The sequence below is a fragment of the Scomber japonicus genome, chromosome 11 (genome assembly GCF_027409825.1).
Source record: "Scomber japonicus isolate fScoJap1 chromosome 11, fScoJap1.pri, whole genome shotgun sequence".
Classification (NCBI taxonomy): domain Eukaryota; kingdom Metazoa; phylum Chordata; class Actinopteri; order Scombriformes; family Scombridae; genus Scomber; species Scomber japonicus.
Window position 1 is genome coordinate 29,984,953 of NC_070588.1, and position 20,135 is coordinate 30,005,087.

The 20,135-nt window shown below is 40.6% G+C and overlaps 1 protein-coding gene across 1 annotated transcript in view; it reads right to left on the bottom strand.

The window, feature by feature from the left end:
- Positions 1–3,633: 3,633 nt before the first annotated feature.
- The window catches only part of itprid2 (ITPR interacting domain containing 2), a 50,425-nt gene continuing 33,923 nt past the window's right edge, over positions 3,634–20,135 (bottom strand). The window contains exons 11-22 of the mRNA XM_053328955.1: positions 14,948–15,055; positions 13,619–13,973; positions 12,678–12,858; positions 11,944–11,995; positions 10,348–10,427; positions 7,421–9,124; positions 6,287–6,346; positions 6,030–6,154; positions 5,743–5,848; positions 5,236–5,301; positions 4,702–5,043; positions 3,634–3,764 (exon numbers count right to left, since the gene is read on the bottom strand). Of these exons, the coding sequence (XP_053184930.1) occupies positions 3,657–3,764; positions 4,702–5,043; positions 5,236–5,301; positions 5,743–5,848; positions 6,030–6,154; positions 6,287–6,346; positions 7,421–9,124; positions 10,348–10,427; positions 11,944–11,995; positions 12,678–12,858; positions 13,619–13,973; positions 14,948–15,055 (3,287 nt within the window). The 3' untranslated portion in view covers positions 3,634–3,656. The remainder of the gene's footprint in view (positions 3,765–4,701; positions 5,044–5,235; positions 5,302–5,742; positions 5,849–6,029; positions 6,155–6,286; positions 6,347–7,420; positions 9,125–10,347; positions 10,428–11,943; positions 11,996–12,677; positions 12,859–13,618; positions 13,974–14,947; positions 15,056–20,135) is intronic.

A 20,135-nucleotide genomic window follows, 5' to 3' on the forward strand; every position in this document is an offset into this window, starting at 1 on the left:
ATTCACATATATTAAAAAATTCCCATCATTTGTTGAATAAAGACTGAGATGTTCCCGAAAGCTCACAATTATTAGTAAGTGGACCTCTGAGTTTAGATTCTCTTTATCATATATTATTCCCAAAAATTCAAGAATGAACATCTACAAACACAAAGTCAACATTTGTTTCCCAAAGTTCAGCTTATGTTGATCATTTCAATTCTAATGTGAGTCTGTGTGGATATTACCCATAATCTATTATCCAAGTATCGGTTCCATTAAGAAGATGGAAGAGGTATTTAGGGGGTGTGTTGGCCTTGATTGACGGGTCTCTGAGCTTATCACAGCCACAGAAATGGCAGGTGCTGAATGCTTGTTTTCACCTCAGCTCCTCCAAGCTTTTTGATTTTCTGGCTTTGATAACTGAAGGTATGTCCAGAAACTACAAAAAGGCTTTAACACTTTAGAAAACAGATGTTCGGTAATTGGTCATTTGTGATTAACGAGTAATTAATCATTGCATGATCAATCAGTTCAGTGGAAAGAGGAAATGGAAAAATCGGATTTTCTTTCAGTATCTCTCAATAAAACTAGGAAGTTTCAGATTCAACTGTATTAGACATGCAGGTATATGCCTGTTCACAGATGAAATGTTAGAAGGGATTCATTGATAATCTCAGTAATCAGTATAGATGTTCATAATATTGCACACAGATTTCTCAACAGACAGTGTGGAGTTAACATGCTAACACAGCCAAGATTTCTCTCTCCCAAATGGTCTGGTCACTAAGCTTCTCCCTCTGACCAGTCATTACATCATCATCATCATCATCATCATCATCATCATCATCATCATCATCATCATGACAACTTACCAAAACCTGACATCCACGTTACTTTGTGACATCACACGCTGACCTGATCACCTGCTCAGTACGAACCAACACACACTCAAAGCACTAACTGTGACTGTGGTTTAAAGGTACAGTTCATTTTCTGACATCTTGTTCAGGACACTGCTAAACAGAAGGCCTGGAAGCATGGAGGTACCTGCAAGACTAGCTCCACCTTCCATCAACTCCAAAGCTGTCCGATACACATGATGTATCCAGTTTATTGAACAGGTTTACAAAGTTTACTACTACATATATAGAAAAAGAGACATTGTGGTTTTAGCAGCAGTTATAGTTGAAGCTATTTGCTGACCAGCAACAGCCGGCCGCACAGACCAAACAGCATCTTAAAAGTCTTGTTCAAGCTCTGTCCTAATTGGACAATCTGACCAGCATTAAGGGCTGCAACTAATAATTATTTTATCTTATTGTCCACGGTGATGCCATGTCTTATTTTGTCTAAGTCCAACTAAAGTCCAAAGCAACAAAGACATTCAATTCATAATGTAATAAAATGACAAGGGAGAAAAGTCTCACCTATGAGAGGCTTGAACCAGCAAATATTTGGAATTTTTCTATAATTGACTTTAACAGTCAATCAATTATTAACATTGTTGACGATACATATTCTGTCAACTGACTACCGAGACAGATTTTCAAACTGTGACGTGAATTTGTGCTGTTGTAAAGTGTCTTGACAGTGTCCGACTTTGAAGGACTGAGAGTTCAAAAAGGAGGAAGTTAGCTTATCAGCTAGGTGGCGCCATCCACTTTAATGTAACCCTGCCTTCCTGAAGTATAAAAGTCAATGATACAAATGCAAAACAACAGCTCTTGAACTCTAACTGTCAAGTTTATTTGATTTATTTACTGTATCATCTCCTTGTCTGTGTGGTAACCATGCTAGCAAGCCAGCTAGCTTGATGGGCTACTACGGTTGGCTAGCGCTAATGTTTTCCCACCTAGCTAGCCTCCTATAGGAGAGTTTGCAATCTACTAGAGGGCTGCACTGCCTTTAAGTGAGCCAGCCAGGTCCAGACTCTGGCATTGTGTACTTAGTGGGACAATTCATGGAACGGAGGCATTGTTAATATTGTTACGTAAACCTCTGCTTTACAAGTCAAAATGTCCTATGAAAGAGTCTGCTAATGTGCACTGATTCAAACAAGGTGTGTTGAACGTGCTCGTATATAACAGCATTGTTTAAGCAAAATGAACAGCTGTACAGTAAGTTAGTGGTGTTGGCTTATTATTCTTTTGTCTTAAAGTCGAGGCTGTAACTACCGTTAAATACACAGAGATGTTTTCAGTAATGTCTCTGAGAATTTGGGAAGATAAATAACACGCAGGGAAGTTTCAATTGTATTGCTAGGCTGATTATCCTAAAATTTGACGACAAAGCAAAATAAATTAGACTAAATGGGATTGAGTATTCTGCACATCAGGCTTTGAAACAACATTTAGAGGATAATGTATAGAATAAAACGGTTGAAAGAATAAATAAAATGTGAAAAAAATCTGTTAGAACATTTCTTACATTGATGGGGTTCTACAGGGGTACATGGACTTACAGGTCAGCATTTGAATAATCCTGTCTATAGGACTCAATACAGTACAGATCATGTGGGGTCTCTATGCAGCTGTTACAACGTTCATAATAATGGACTTTTAGCTTTAGCTTTTAACACCTGTGTGCAAGAACCTCTGGTAGACTGGAGCTTTTAACTTCATGAGTCATGACTTTCTTTGGCAGATCAACTGACCAGCAGAGGCAACATCACATGAGTGAAATCACAGTAAGTGACAGATTTTACTGTGGTGGAGGTGAGAGGATGAGTAGCACATGATGATGGTGATGGCAATGACAATGATGAAGGAATGTAGACAGCTACAGGACCATAATCCCTTAACTGTATACCTTAAAACACCTCTAAACATTTTTACAGAAAGGTGAAATGTTCATGGATTGTGTAACTTGGAGGGATGAAATAGCTCAGTTTGACCCCCTGCAGACTCTATTCTTATTAAGGATTAAGGAATGTAACCCCTTACTAAAAAGGGGAGTGCATAGATAAAGCGATAGCTACTATATTTATAGTATTTTATAAGGGAAGCTGGTCCCTTATCTATTGTTCTGATAATATGTTATAGGGTCAGTTCAGCCAAATCTCTAAAAGACATATTCCCTCACTTACATCTAACTGCTGATTTTTTTGTGCAATATTTTCAATGCTGTGATTGTCTGAGGTTGAGGGAGAAAATTAGGAGTTAGATACATCTCAAAACCAGGACAAGTAAAACCAGCAACAAGAGAAGAGGTTTTTGTAATGTGGGTGAACCAACCCTTTAACAATGGTGTAGTACTGAACAGTCACGATTTACTACATTTAACCCTGATCAATGTGTAGCAGTGGTACTGGTAGCAGTACTGTTGGCAGAACTAGTGGTATTACTGGCAGTGGTAGTAGTTTAAAGGCCTGGCTTTAGAGCACAACAGATTAGAAAGAAGAAATGGATGTGAGGGAAAGACATCACATTGCTGACGGGTCACGGGTGATGACTGAAGGTCCCAGTATCTGTCACATCGCCTAGGCAGAACCAACCAGACATGACAACAGCAGGGTGGGGACCACTGGTGGGTGGACGGGGTTAAGAACATGCAGGTGTTCAGTGTTACAGACATACAGTGTTACAGACACATAGTGTTCCACACAGACAGTGTTACTGTGCTATACAGTGTTGCAGACAGACAGTAGGTTACTAAGGCTGAAGGTGTTGCCATGACTACAGGGGGTGCTGTCTAGCAGGTACAGGCGATCGCCGTGGTGACACTGCAGCCATCAGCTCGCTGTAGATCTCCCGTCGGACCTCCTGCGCCACACTCTCTCTAATCTGGAAAACAACAGAAAGACGTTTGATCAAACCTGATGCAACATTAACAAGCTGAAGTCTTCACTCTGGAATCTTGTAGTTTATGTTTTTTTGAATATAATGTCTTGTCAGTTTTTCCTGGTCTGCAGTCCAGGAAAAACTGACACTGGACTGTGTTTTCAATTTCTCTGAAATTAGACAAAAGCTTAAAAGTATATTGTTGCTTAACTTCCTGTTCCTCTTTGCTAAGATTAACAACCTCCCATTCAACAGCTCTTATATTTCTTTGATTGATTTTTGTGTAGTGGTGTGAATGTTCCTGCTCTTATAATGTAACTGTGAACAGGACATTTCTAAATAACGTTAACACCTGATATATTTCATGTATATCATTTTGCAATATTTCTGAAAGTGCTAATGTAATCTTATGAGCGTAAACATGTTAGTGGAAAGCATTTTATCTTTGAACATGATCATGAGGAACAGTAATCTGAACATTGAGAGAAACACGGCCTCCAAAATCTGAGGGAAGTAACAAAAGCAGCTTGAGAATGGAAGTCACTGAAAGCAGCAGGACGGATATATGTTGACTTTACACCAGCTGCTCTAAAATCACCACACGCACACGCACACACACACATACACACACACATATAAAACTGGTAGGTTATAACTTGGTATTCTGCCTGTTTATGTGAGAGAGAGGCTCATAGATCCTGTGCATCATTGCCTCCTTTCCAACATTATTTTTACTGTAACAAAAGTGGTGTTTCATGTTTTATTCCTTAAATACATTACAGTGCAAACACTTTTATGTCACATCAATATATATGACTGATGATGTGGTCATGAAATACAGTAGAAATAGTGAATAGAAATGTTCTTTTTAACCACCGATATATGCACGTGTAATTAATGTAACAGTAAGTTTCCTGTTAAACTGCTGACAAACTGTTACCTCTCTGATGAGCTGCTGCAGGTTCTCCACTCTGATTCCTCCAGCTGCACCCTCCTCCTCTGGTACTCCTCCTCTTCCTCCTCCTCCAACACTGTCCGTCCCTCTTTCCTCCTCCTCCTCTTCCCCTGAGTATGTGTTGGGTCGAGGAGGTGGTGCTGGGGTTATGTTGATTGATGCCCGGTATATGTTTTGTCTCTGCTCACAGCTTCCTCCTCCTCCTCCTCCTCCTCTGACTGGACTGGAGGATCTGGAGGATCCGGAGGAGGGGTTGGTAGAGGGGGCGCAGCCGTCATAGTTGAGCTCTGATTGGAGGAAGAGCTGCTCTCTGAGAAGGTCTGAAACCTGGACAGGAGGGAAAAGATCGTACACTAAGACATACTCTAGCATTATTCATTATTAGCCTTATATTGCACGTGTGTGTGTGTGTGTGTGTGTCAAAAGTATAGACACAATTTCCCTTTGAAGTGAACTGGAAGGTGTGTCCAAACTTTTGGTACTGGTACTGTGTGTGTGTGTGCGTGCGCGTATGCTGACCGGCTCCATGGCTCTTAGTGCAGAGGCGGTGGACAGACTGTCAATACTGCTGTCTCTATGGAGACCCTGAGGAAGACAGTGGGATTAACACCATTCCATCATCACATCATGTTCATCTGTTGAGCTCCAAATCACATAAAATGTCTCAAAAGACAAATGCATGCATATGTATGTTGTGTGAACCCTTTGTTGTGTGTTTTACTTTTTCATAATCAATCAATCAATCAATCAATCAATCAATCAATATTTATTTATTTATATAATGCCAAATCACAATAAAATTAATCTCAAGGCACTTTACACACAGAGTAGATCTAGACCGTACTCTAAGTTTAAGTACAACCCCTTTGAACCATGTGTCTGGTGCTGCGACCAGGTTTCTGACGTTAAACAAGCAAAAGTGGATTTGGACACACCCTAAAAGTACTTGCAACGTATGCTTCAGACCATGCGCTTAGATGGTTAAAATAGGGCCCTGTGTGTGTGTGTGCGTGTTTGTTTATATACCCTATGCTGTGTTTGTTCCATCAGTCTGTCTTCCAGCTGTTGTTCCAGCTCCTGCAGTTCCTCTCTGACTGCTGACCTCAGAGATTGAAGCTGCTCCATCTCCAGCCTGCATACAAACACACAAACAAACACACGCACACACACACACACACACACACACACACAAGGTTTGCTTAGTATTCTAGTATCACATATTATCATAGTCCAGATTACTGTGGGTCAGGTATCTGTGTGTGTGTGTGTGTGTGTGTGTGTGTGTGTGTGTGTTGTGTGTGTGTGTGTGTCACCTGTCAGCAGGACTCAGGTGTTTGTAGACTATAGACTGCTGTCGGATGATTGACAGCTCTAGATCCATCATCTGACTGCGGAATAAGTTCAGACTCCGCCTCATCTGTTGAAACTCTGTCAAAGGCTGAGAAAAGACAAAATGAAAGAAACTTTAAAGAAAGTGATAAAAGCAGAGGGTTAGGATTACAAAGTGCTACACTGTGAAGAAGTCCAACACAAAAGTGGAGAACACAGAAGTGATTGGGGATGACGGTACCTGGTGGCTGGGCAGAGGTGTTCTGCGCTCATTGAACATGTCTGGAGTGTCAGCCCGGTTCTAGACGGAGAGAGGATAATGATGTCAGAACAGGAATGGATAAGCCTGAGAAGACCTGGACTAAACCAGGCCAACAAACTTGGGCAGTCAGGTTAGTACAAAGACTGGAAACAACAACAAAATGCACCTACATGCAACTCTAAAGTTCACCACCAAAATGTTACATCTCATTTTATTAATCCGTAAAAAACAACAACCAAAAAACAAAAACTAAAGTGTGATAACAATTTTAAAAATCACTGATTTATGTGGGGTTTCGTGCCAAATTATTTATGAATCCAGACCATCTGAGACTACAGGAAAGCACTGGCCCATAATTGTAGTGTAAGTATATTTTACAAAATATTCAACACCTCCTTTAAGGCTGGACTTTACTGACCTACAGTACCTGACATAGTTGTGCACTCTCCCACTGTGAAGTGAGAATATTAGCAACATTTCTGGTGGGCTTACCTTCTGTCTGTCCACTGAATATGTGGACTAGTATTTCCCTCGCTGACCCTGCCCACAAGGTCCTGCTTGGCCCACAGGCTTTACGTTGTTATGGCGTCACAGAATTTTTTATATCACTTTTCTCAGCTTGAGGAAGGTTTTTACACATATAAACCTTCCATGGATCAAACATTCATAACAGAAAGAGTCATATTTGACCTTGTTTGCAGTTTGAGGTGTCCTGTCAACAGTTTTACAGATGTCTCTTTTACAACAGTGGTCTATGGGGAAAATGCTTTTTGGGCCCCAGGGGGATTTTTTAGTTGCAAAACCGCGAGTGACAACTGGGAAAAATCGGCAACCTATCCAGCTCTTATAATACATCCGTGGTCCAGATACAGTGCTTGTTCATAACCTCACTGCTGTGTTTGTTGAACCTATTTTTTTTTTATCTATGTCACCTAGTTACCATATCTAAGCAATTACTTTGTACGTACTTTGTTGTTGTAAATGGTACAACTGATGGCAAGAGCAACGAACACAAAGTGGTTCACACTGCAGTTTTCATTTAAAGTGACACAAAAGACCACAGCTAGAGCAACAACAAGACCTACAGAGATAAGAGGACTGAAGAGGACTGACCTGGCTAAGATTCTGAACTGTTCCTCTGATGTCATGCAGAACTCTCCTCAGTTGCATCTCAGTACTGGATGGGCCAGGAGCAGCAGGAGGAGTGAGCCCTGGGTGTAGGCTGTGACCTGGGCTGAAGGGCGAGGCTTGGCCCGAGAAGAAGCCTGGGGCAGGAGGAGCGTGAGCAAGGTATGGGTTCATGTTATATCCATTGTAACCAAGGTAGGGTGTGGCAAACTGCGAACCGTGAAGACTGCCATGGTAGGGTAACTGAGGACCGTATGGGTAGTTGAAGCTCTGGTGGGGCATTATCGGACTTCCTGGATGCGGGTTTCCAGGACTGAGGTGATTAGGATATGCGGACGAGGGCTGATGCAAGTTGGTGAAGCTCCCGTGCTGGGGGATTGGAGAAGTTGTTGGTTGATGGAGACTGGTAAGACTAGAGTGGTGGTTCATGGAGGGGTTGGGGTTATGAAGGTTAGGAAGACTAGCGTATGGATGTAGAGGGGAGAGGTACTGCAGGGAAGGGTTCAAAGTGATGGGGTATGGGTTTTGGTTAAGGCTAGGACTAGGAGTGGGGCTTGGGTTTAAGTACTGAGCTGTAGGGTTCAGGTTAGGTTGAGGGAACATCATCTGTCCTGAATTCCAACTTTCCTGGTTCAGGTTGGGACCCATGTTCTGTTGGAACTGGTCATGCTGCTGCTGGTTGGAGGACAGTTCAGGAACACTTTGGGTGCTCCAGGAAAGGGCTTGGCCTCCTGGTGACAAATCAGGAGGAGGACTGGGGCTTTGCAGTGAATGTGATGACCGCAACAGGTAGCGTGGGATGGGTTTAGGTGGGCTATAAGCTTCTGTGGGGAGCCTTGGTGGTTTGTTGTCAGAGCCAGAGGAGGAGGCATTGTTTATGATCAAAGTAGAGTGACAATTGGTTTGCCCTTCCTCCTCCTCCTTCACCTCCTCTTCCATGTCTCCTGCGGTCTCTTGGGTGTATCTGAAGGAGTACTTGGGCTGAGTGCAAGATGACTGACCTTGCCCAAACTGGATCCTGACAGAGGACACTACCTTGGTGGGCGCCAGAAACGAGGTGGGGAGGGAGGAGGATCTCTGCAGGGGGATACCACGTCTTCCTCGTCCTCTACCCAGGATTTGGGATGTCTCACTGGGCCCAGGGTTGAGCAGCTGCCAGTCCTTGCTCAGCTGGTTCCTTTTGGCTCGGTTCAGAGCACTCAGGACTGGAGAGCATGGAGTTTGGGGACAATATGAACTGTCCAAGTGTGCATGTTCCCCTTGAGCATTGTCCTCAACACCTGCTCCTTCAGAGAGTGCTTCTGTGTCTGCAGCAGACTTGGCCTGGTTCTGAGTGTGTTCTGGTTCTTGTTCTGGAGCAGACAGACTCTGGGTAGGCTCTTGTTCTGATTCCGATTCAGGGTCAGTCTGATCCCCAGTCTCAACTACCTTCTCATCATGGTTCCTGTTCTTGGGGAGGTGGTGGGCTGCGTACTGTGGAAGCTGCTCTGAGCTCTCATCTTGCCCGTTTTCATCCCTGGAACTACTCCTCCCATCAGCCTCAGTGGTACCACTAGGCTCTGCCTCCTCTTGTCTGTTGTCTGGCAGCTCAAACGCTGGTTGGTCTACTGCGAGGGGCGTGGCCACATCTTGCGAAGGGTGCGATGTCACAGTGGTTTCGCTGTCACAGCTGTCACTACTCTCCTGCACCTGCAAGGGGGAAGAAGTATGTACATTAAGTTAAAGTACAAATACATCAGTGTTAAAATGCCATTAAACTCCTACTTAAGAAAAAGTGCAGAAATATCAGCAAAATGTACTGAATGTGTCAAAGGTTAAAGTACTTGAAAGAAATGTTTTCTGTGACTGTATTATTATATGACATTATCATATTGTCAGTACTAATGCATTGATGTGCAAGCAGCATTTAGCTGTTTTAGCTGGTTAAGGAAGAGCTAATTTTAATTACTTTATATACAGTTATGTAGAATAGTTCAGTGGTTCCAAACCTACCTGCAATCATACCCTTCAAAGAATCACAAAATAAAACTGGGAGCTAGTGAGGTGGTAGCAAATAAGAAAAAAGTTGTACTACACAAATGTATATATATATATATATATATATATACACACATGTATATTGACATTTCTCTAATTGTTGCTTGTCTGTGAAATACTGGTTAAACAAAACTATATGAGAAGTTTAAAAGAGCCCCAACCAGACACAAGCCAAACATATTGGGATCCACTGAACTAACAATGCATTGTATTTAATAACCCTATTACATGTTTTCATCTAAAACTGACTCAGAAAAGTAACAAATAAGTAGTGCATTGAAGTCAAAAGTACAATATTTCCTAATAATAGTATTTCAGTTCAGGACTTGAATTAATATACTTAGTTACTTTCCACCACTGTTAATTTCCATTTTATCAATAAAAGAACCATCACTTAGCTATGACGTAAGTTTAAACTGTGCAGAAAGTTGAAGCCAGTGAGCCAGAGGTGTCTAAACTACTCCATAAAGAACCATGTGGCTGCAGGTTTTCATTCCAACCAAGCAGTAGCACACCATGCTTGACTCATTTAATCAACTGATCTCAGTCTTCAGACAGTTGATTGGTCAAATTGTGCACTCTTGATTGGCTGGAACAAAAACCTGCAGGCACACAGCCCTTTATGGAATAATTTGGACATGCCTTCAGTGAGCGATTTCGTAAAAAAAGATGAATTTCTCCAGAGACTGAAGTTTCATTACACACCATGAAAACATTCTTTCAGTTCACGAGTGATTAATCTGCAGGGATGTTTGTGTCTGGCGTCATCAGGCTCTGACTGGAATTATGTGAGTCAGCTCACATAACTTGAAGGCCGCTACCTTAACTGAGACACAGGTAGGACAGACCTCTAAAAAACCCCCACAAAAACAGACCTTAAGGTAGCTGGAGTCAGCAGAGGGCTCCTCAGCAAACCCGCTGCTGTCTGACTGTTGACTGACTGTCCTCAACAGGTCTGGAAAAGACAGAGACAATGAAACATTAGGATTATTTCTGCAGAACTACATCTGTCCAACAGGTGGCAGAGTAGACTCATTTATACTGGCTTGTAAGGATAGGTCAGTGTGTTCTAGCTGAGATCAGAGTGGACTGAGACACAGGATACATGTTCTTATTGTACAGAAACAGATTGGAAACCCTCTCATACGCTGAATAAGATCTTACAAAATCTTACAAATCTTACAAAATATGCTGAATAGATCATTCATGGATTGATCTCATGACAAAATACACACAGTTGAGTTTTTCTCATGCAACAAATGACTCACTGATATTATTTGTATTACTATAAACTAACATGGCTCTAGAGATGTCTGTCTGTCTTCCCACCACCAAGTATGTTGTGTGGCTAATACTTCATAATTATTACTTTAAATAAAGTTGATTAAGTGATTATTTGCGAAGGAGTATATTTTACATAATGGTTTTTAAAATGTTTACTTATTTAAATACTACTTTCACCACTGACTTTCGTTACACAGACAGACAGAAAGCCATTGTTTCATGAGTCTTCTCATTCTTTCCTTTCAGTTAGTCACAAGAGCGTATTTAATTTTAAAACACTAATATGTTCTACTGAGATCTAGGTTTTGATACACTTTTTATATTTGATGTAATAATACAGCTTAATACATTTTTGGCATTGAGTGTTAAGACACAGAAGACGAGCACATGTAAACTGGTTTGAGATGCTGCAAGAAACAGTTAGACTTTTCGGTGTCTATCAGTAGCCTTTTTACACTGGCACTTTTGGCCACGCTGGGTCAAACCATCCCATGTTGATTTTCATTTCCATTGCACAGAGTCACATAGAGTCATTGCCAGGATGGACCACCTCAAAAGTTGGGTCAAAGTTTTCCCAACCTGCCTCCATGTGGGTAGCAGTGACATCAGATGGGCTTTGTCATCATTCAGGGACAAACTGGCTACCTTCCAGTTAAGCTCTCTGCTAACTTGAATAGAGATAAAAATTACTTTCCAAATGTTATTGGACCGAAAAGACACAGTGACCACTTGTCACAGGCCAGCTTACTTCCTGGCGGCTTGAGTAAAAAGTGCAAAGAGAGCTCTGCTTTTAAACGTCATTGACTCAAGACAAGAGCGTCATCAGTTAAAGACACGCTCAAGCCAGCATGTGTATGGAAAAGAGCTATGAGTCTCTGCCGGTTGCCTAGCAGCCTCAAATGGATGACAAGACTCCAGGATGTCACTGTCACTGTCACCAATAAGATGTTAATTAGTAAGCTTTAGAGGTTCTGGTAGATGGCCATGTTTTGGCTTCAGACAGAACCAGTCTTTATGCTAAGCTAACCTGCTGCTAGGCCAGGTATATAATGGACAAATTGACAAACTTCCATTAACATGATCGTTTTATTTCTCAAACATAGTACAGAAGCTTCTGAATTAAGGTCAAACATCAAATTAAGTTTAAAGGCTGAAAAAGTTGAAATCAGAGGTTAATGTGGACTCACCGCTGTTTCTGGAGATTCTAGATAGTGGAGCCTCATCGTCATTACTCTGAATCTGAAAGACAAAATACAGACCGAATTTTAAAAGAAAGAAAGAAAGAAAGAAGCTGCTCAGGTTCAGTATCTTCACACTATCTTCACCAGAGACCTTCGATGAACAGGTCAGTCTATCAAACCACAGCGCTGATATATACTGATACACTGGCTCAACTTCATTAGGATCCTCAGCAAGTAGAATCACCCTAAAAGTGCATTCAAGTAAGACAAAAAAGTATCCTCGACTGATTGAATTGCTTTAAAACCTTATCTGGTCTGACGATGTGTGTCTTATAACGCCAACCGTTTTAGAGATGTGAAGTTAGAGGAATGAGTGACTGGCTGATGTTCTTGTCTTTCAGGCACCTCGTGTAAATCCATCACTCCATCACCTTGGTTTTGCATTGCTTGGTTTTAAAGTTGTGCCACCTTTTTTTGAAGAGCACCTTGAACTCACCCTCATCTGCTTTTAAACTCCTAAAACAAATGATCTTGTTAATGTGGGATTGTGAGATGGTTTTATGGACCAACATTATAGATCCTCCAGGGTACTACAGTGGTCTACAGGTTTCCAAATAAAAATGCAACCAAGGACAACCTTCCAAGTCATCAGTGTGAGAAGAGGAGATAATAGCATATGAATGACATTACACTTCCGAAATTTGGAGAACCCCAGAATAGAAAAGTAGCTACACAAGTACCTCCTCCATGTCGAAAGAGTCTGCGTTCTCTGTTCGCAGCTGGGCCAGTGTGGGCGGAACCAGAGTGGAAGGAGCTTTCTCTGGAGTTGAGGTCATGATCTTCTCATCTCTGATCACCTGGGTTCCTTTCTCTGTTTGTTGTGCCCCATTGGCTGCAGGTCCAGTGCTGCTCTGTTCAGGACTGTTGGGAGGTGAGGTGGATAGTCAGCAACAAACAATACACACAATGACATTAGTGGAAAGTAACATGCACTCAGGTATTGTACTTAGACTTCAGGTACTTGTACTTTATTTAAGTGTTTCTTTTTTATGCCATTTTATAATTCTGATTCATTATATTTATTTCACAACTAGCTAGTTAATAGACCCTTTGAAAATCAAGATTTGATATAAAATATTACACATAAAATAAAATATATTGTCCAACCTGTTTGGCATGTAACCCCTTGTCACATGGTTCAAACAGCTATGATTTGTTAATAGTTACCCAAAATAGTAATTTCCTTTACATTTTTTATAAGGCTCCAGGATGATCCAGCATTTTACTAAAAAAACAAGGCCAATATACATTTGTGTAGCAGGACTTATTTCCCCCTCAGGTGCATCCTGTGAGCCTTTGGAGGGCCTTGACCCCGCATGTGGAACCACTGGACTTAAAAACTTGCTCCACCTTGAGCAGCTACAACAGTAAAATACAAACTGATGAATTAGTATTAACAACATAATAAAGTCATATACAATAATATATGACATAAGGAACATTTTACTGCATAATGGGTACTTTTACTTTTGACACATTTTTCTGATACTTTTACTTAAGTAGGGATTTAAATGTAGGATTTTAACTCTGAACAAAGTATTTTTAGATTGTTATATTGGTACTTTTTTCCACCACTGCAGACTGGTTTCACTATTAAAGTGAACTGTCTGTCCATCAGTACCTGTCGTCTGTCAACTGTTCTGTTTCTCCGTCCCCATTGGTTTCCTCGTTGACCGTTGCCAAAGAACAGCTGTCTTTCTTGCGACTGTGTTTCTGGTAGTCGGGGTCGGTACTGCCACCGTCCTGTTCTGGACTGTGGTGGGCGTGACCATTGATGAGTGTGTGGTTAGAGTGGGAGTGTCCGTTCAGCTGAGTGTCCTGGTTTGGTGTGTGTGCTTCAGGCGATTCAGAGGTGCCAGTGAGCAGGTTGTGTCTGCTGAGGGTTTTCTTGAGGAGTTTGACAGCATTCAGCGCTGAGCTGCTCCTCTTCAGAACAGGAGGTTGCTCATCATTGACTCCTTCACCCTTTTCTCCTCCTAATGGAGAAATGAAATGAGAATAAAAAACATATCATGATATGTAGTGCTTATTTCTTTAACAAACTGCAATTTACATACTTTTTTTCATTCAGATAAAATCAGATTTTACACTGGAGAAATGTGCTTATGTTCGACTTAAATGCTCAAACCTGATCCTGATCAAAGCAAGCAAGCAAAGTTTATGGCACCTTTCATACACAGTGACAAAACGCTTCACAGTCGAATAATAAAATCAAATACTATCAGATCAAATCAAATACCAGATAAATATACAATGAGAATAGACATATGAGGCAAGTTAAAACATAAAATACCAGCTCCTACCTCAATGCCTGTCTGAACAGATGTGTTTTTAGCTGTTTTTTTTTAGAAAAGTCCACAGTCATTCTACAACTACTTAAAAAGTTAAAAAAGCCACTTACTATCCTTTTTGGCTTAAAACTGGTTAAAATATAATTTATGACAGAAACTTCCATCCAGCAGAGACCAAGCCGATGCATGCCCCAACAAACTAAAATGTTCAATGTATTTTCATTGATTAAGACAAGACTAAAACATCCAGAGTTTTCATTATTTTAAACACTACCTTACTTGCATCAATAAACAAAAGTGTCCTAAAGTCCTAAAAGTGAAGTGACCAAATTTCAAATGGACCTTTCATCTCAGGACTAAAGTCTAAACATTAATAAAAATGAATTAATTCAAAAGTTATCCTATGTTTAAAATAAAAAGTTTTGTCTATCACATTTGCTTTCTTCAAATTTGATTATTTTTTGGATAACTAAGCCTGTTATCATCTACCAAATGCGGTCCAGATTTATCATCAGCCCTCCACTGCTGTTTTATTTTGCTATATAACAGTCAAAAATCAGTTTCAGTGTCTCTGTTTGATAGAGACACAAAACTAAAGAAAAATATGTTATCTATCAAACATTGCCCATCTGTGGACTTGCTGTGGTTGCCATGGTTACCTTGGTCCCTGGAGAGGATGCGCTGGACAGGCTGACCAGAAACCTGACTGTAGAGCTGGAAGAACTCATTAGCTACTGTAGTTAGGACCTCGATCTGACGGAAACGACCTGGGAGAAACACACAGAGACAAAACCACAGTTATGCTGTGCTTCAAAGAGACCAAACAGTGGAAGAATTAAAACAGACAAGACAATATGTACCCAGAAAATATGAACTTGTTAACACTAATGATTTGGATTGTCTGTTAAGAGCTCTTAAGTTTAGGAGACACAACAGCAAAAGCATTTTCTAGGCAGGACCCAGATTCTAGAAGCCTATTGGGTGGGGTTTATCCTGTTTTGATGGAGCTAGGCTATCAGTTTCCCCCTGCTTAAAGTCTCATTGCTAAGCTAAGCTAACTACATAGTGGACATATTTCTGTATTGGATGAACCGAGATGAAACTGGTTTCTCTCTTCTCTTCGCACTCTAAAGGCCCTGACACACTTAGTAATGAAGTTGAAGGCCAGCCAATTTAGACTTCTGGAGAGCCAAGAAAGCCTGCATTAATATTTTGACCATGTCAGGCATTTAGGTGGTGGCGCAATACATATGAGGTCATCGGAAAGATGCAAATTCGCCTGGAGCAGTGCAAACGGATTTCAGTAGTTTCATAGATCTGCTTCATCAACCTACACAGAAAAGAGGAAAAATGAGAGAGACTGGAGAATAATAACAGAAAGAACTGTACACACAGACACACTCCAACAGACATGGTTGAGTGAACTGGTTGATAGTGACCTTAACGCTAATGTAACAGCGAATAAACAGAAACAGTCCAGAAGTCAAACTTTTCTGCATTCTGCCTGAACACCCCATTACAATGTGACTGCTACTACCATCCATGTCTACAAACCAAACAATCTGATTACAGCACAAAAACATCTGATAATCAGATTGAAATCTCATTTATTCAGCCTAATATTGTGCTTATGTTAGTCCATATCCTGTTGGGTGTATTTTGATTGAGTTATCATTAGTAGAAGCTGTTGTAGCTGCTGCTAAAATCACTTAAGATTAAAGGAATATGTTGATTGAAGAGTTGTTAGTTCTATGACTCGACTAACCAAAAATCTCACCATTTTTGGCTATTTTTTATGGATGTAGTTAGGTTGTAGTTGTTTGGGTGTTTCCTGGTGCTAGCTTTTTTTTTAACAACTCACTCCAAAAAGATGTATCTTAAGAACTCTATCTAAAAGTCACTACAGAATAAACTACTGAGTGTTTATTATACAGGAGTAAAAGAAGTAGTAGGCATAAGGGAGTGATTTTGGACAGATTACTGCACTACAGTGGTGAAATAACCATTCATTCTTGAAAAAAAAAGTTATGATTGGAAACTGATGAGGCTTGGAATTTGCAGTAAAAGACTAAAAAAAGCACAAAACTTCATGTTGGGACTGAACACAGACGTCAGAGTCACTCCTCCCTCCTTCCTTCTTCTGTGGTTGTGTAAATCGAGCTGTCAGTCTCGTCTCTAACAGGATGATGACTTACATACTCTCCTTCCTTCCGTACTTGTTCCTCCACCCCTCCATCCCTCGCTGTCTAAATACTTGTCAGTATGTTATGAAACACCGACATCTGTCTTCTGTCCATTCCTCTGATGTCATCACCTGAAATACATACAGGCCTGCTCTCTCTTATTCTCTCACCTCTGTCTTGACCTTGAATTCCTCAACAACAAAAAAGATTTGATTAAGTTGAAGAATTTCATTGGTGGCAGTTGGTCTCCCAACTCCAATTTAGGTGATTTTCATTTCAGCTGAAACACTGCAACTTCCTGTCTGGGTGAAAGAAAACTCCTGTAGCTACTGTTGCACTGCTTTAACACTACAGTCAACTAGGTACCGTAAAGCCTGACCAACTCAGATGTGAACATGAATACAGGACTTTTTTAACAAGGTCATTTTTTTGACATTTATGAAAGACACACAGACGGACAGGAGACATGGAGTGAGAGGGGGATTACTCGCAGCAAAGACCATTTACTTATTCAAAACTGATCTGAACTGATATTGAAAGATAGCTAAGGTTTTTTGCCCAAAACAACACAGCTAGAGACATATAACTTAGCCACACACAATAAACAATCTCTAAAACAAACTCACAAAAAAACTAAAAAACACAGACAAATAAAAAAAAAATACATTTTCAAAGCTCTAATCCTGTCTAACAAAAATGTGTCCATTTTTCAGTTATTTCTTTTTATATGCCTTCTTTTTTACTTCAACTTTGGGTTGCAGCAGCTAGCAAAGTGATTAGCAAAGTGATTAGCAAAGGATGCATATGTTTAGATGTTAGCTAGCATACAGTAGGTGTGCAGAGGTTCAACAGTTCTCTAAAAGTCCACATTTCACTATGAGACCCTTGACAGACCACATAAACATGCAAGAAAAGGATGACAAGATTGATGGGGGAGCTGAGCTAACATTCCTGCTAGTGGGCTAATCTGCTAGCATGTTTACTGCCACCTGGCCACTGCAATTTTTACAATGTTATCTGACTGAGTTGTGGGTTTGACCATGCTGTTTAATGAGGAGTTTATGGAGGAACCCCACTGGCTCCAAAGAAAGTCTGATAGTATAGAAGTCTTTAAGACAATGAACAGTAAACGGTTTCGTAATGAGTTTATGGTCTCAATCACTAGATTCAAGTCTTCTTCAATATATAGCATGAAAATTCACGGAGTTAATTATTGTCCCATTTAGAGTAAAATAGAACATTAAACATGATGCTTTAGGGTGTGGCTAGAAGTCGCAACTACAGGGATAATGTTTGGATAAGGAATGTAACCATGGTGTAATCTCAGTCACGGCAGTACTAGCATAGCTGTAGCGGTCACTATTTCACAGGATGCACTCAGTTCATGAAAGTTAATTGTAACATTTTAGTCACCTAAAAACATTTTGTTAAGCTTTAAAAAACCTTGTAAGGAGTCAGCTCCATTCTAGTAAGCACCTTTTATAAAAATGTTTTTTCCTGTTTTTCACTAGTGAAAATTTGCATTAATAGCATTTAACCATAGACTGTATATGAACCATGCTAACTGTGCTAGCAACTAGTGTTACAATTAGCTCCAACTTCTGACTCCAGAAATCCAGGATGGTGTTGGTCAAAATGCAAACTAGAGGCTTTAAAACAGTGGTCCACAAACCAGTGGCTGACATCACAGTGGCTACGTCCATTATTTCTTTTACCGTCTAATCTCTCATTACTATCTGACCAACATATTTTGAATACGTCACATTAGAGAAGTTGAAGACTACTGAACTTCCGTTTCATGGTGAAAAAAATGGTTAAAAATAATCTAGCAGAAGCCTTAAAATGAAAATAAGCTCGAGTGATTCTAATACAGGTAAAAGATGCTGAAATTAAAGTAAGGAGACAAAGACACGCCAGGCAACCTATAAATAAATCCGAAAGAAATGAACTATAAAAGCTGCACTAATAAATAAAACATGGCCAACTAACTGGCAGGAGGATTTCACATTATCACAGCGTAACCGACATCAATTCCTAATCAACCAAAACAAATACCAAAGTAAATGTGTGTGTTTGTCTGAAAGAAACATAGCACAATTTATCATTATCAGTCTTTTTCCACTCTTTTAATACAACCAGGAAAATCAGTCAGGCTTCTATTTTAATAATGGATCCACTGACTCTGTGTAAAGTGAAAGGAGTCATTCACAGCATTGCAGTTTTGGTATACAGCACATTTACTGTATATTTCAGTCTCAGTGTTCTCATCCAAATCATTCCCAGCAGCAGTAGCAGCTGTCTGTTAGTTAGAGACTAACTGGTGAACACTGGCGTCTAAAAAGCCAGATACCCAATTAGATTCATTAGGTGGATACAGACATGAGTGATGATAATGTTTCTCTGTGTCTGCTGGAAACTGTTTCCCATATCAACTTTATAAACCTGATAATATTTCAGCTGTGTTCTTCAGTTATTCTTCTCAATTAGTAATTAATACGGCTTTTAAAAAAGCTATAAGTGGAAGAAGCAAATAACGTGGTCAGTCCTCAGTCGTACAGTTCAGTTACACATCTGCACATGACTACAGAACATGAACCTCTTATTACAGCAGACATGTGTGATGATAAGTTACACTGTGTGAGTGTGTTTCCTGCTGACTGCTGACTCGGCACTAACGCTTCATTCGGAGGGTCCTAAAACAGGAAGTGAGGAATAAGAGAAAACGTCTCTCTCTCTCTCTCTCTCTCTCTCCCTCTCTCTCCCTCTCTCTCCCTCTCTCTCCCTCTCTCTCCCTCTCCCTCTCTCTCCCTCTCTCTCCCCCTCTCTCCCCCTCTCTCTCCCCCTCTCCCCCTCTCCCCCTCCCTCCCTCCCTCCCTCCCTCCCTCTCCCAAGAGATTCTTTCTGTTGGTGAGAACAGAGCTTACATAACAAACAACAACACACACACACACGTGTTCGGGATCTGGGGGAACCGATGGAGGAGTATGAGAATGTTCTGGAAAAGAAGAAAAAGCTTCCAGGAACCGCAGGCGGACCAGAGGCTGTTTAAGGAACAGTTCACACTAAAAATACAGATTCAGACCTGATCTGAGTCACTGCAGCTTTTTATAAAGTTAGTTACTCGTGGGTGTTAGGCTGCTTCTGTGCAACTTTAATGACCACTTCAAAAATAGAACAATAGAACTCCAGCAGATAATCTCTTACCATGCTTCACTCTGCCAAACTTTAATAATTAATCAGACAACAAAACTACTAAATATATACACCCTTAATCAGGTATGAGGTGATCCTACAAAGTCAAATAAAAAAATCTTAACCTCCATTAGATTTAAACCAGCCATTTACCACATCAGGTTCCACTACTCTTGCCAAAGCTGACAACGCCCACTTCAGGGGCAGGTGTGCAGAGTTGAGAAATTTGGGGTTGTGTTTGAACTTCTCTCTCAATCTCTCCTTTTTTCATTTTTTCACACACTTGCATCACTTTTCATGTGTATGAGTGCAACACTGACGCCTTTGAAGGCAGACAGTCCTAATGTGTGTACAGTCATCCTTATTCTTGTCTCTTTCAACGACTCTTTCTTTTCTTTTTAAACTTCAGAACAACTAAAACAAACACGCCTTAAGGACATAAAGGCCTGGATGACCTGCAACTTCCTGCTAC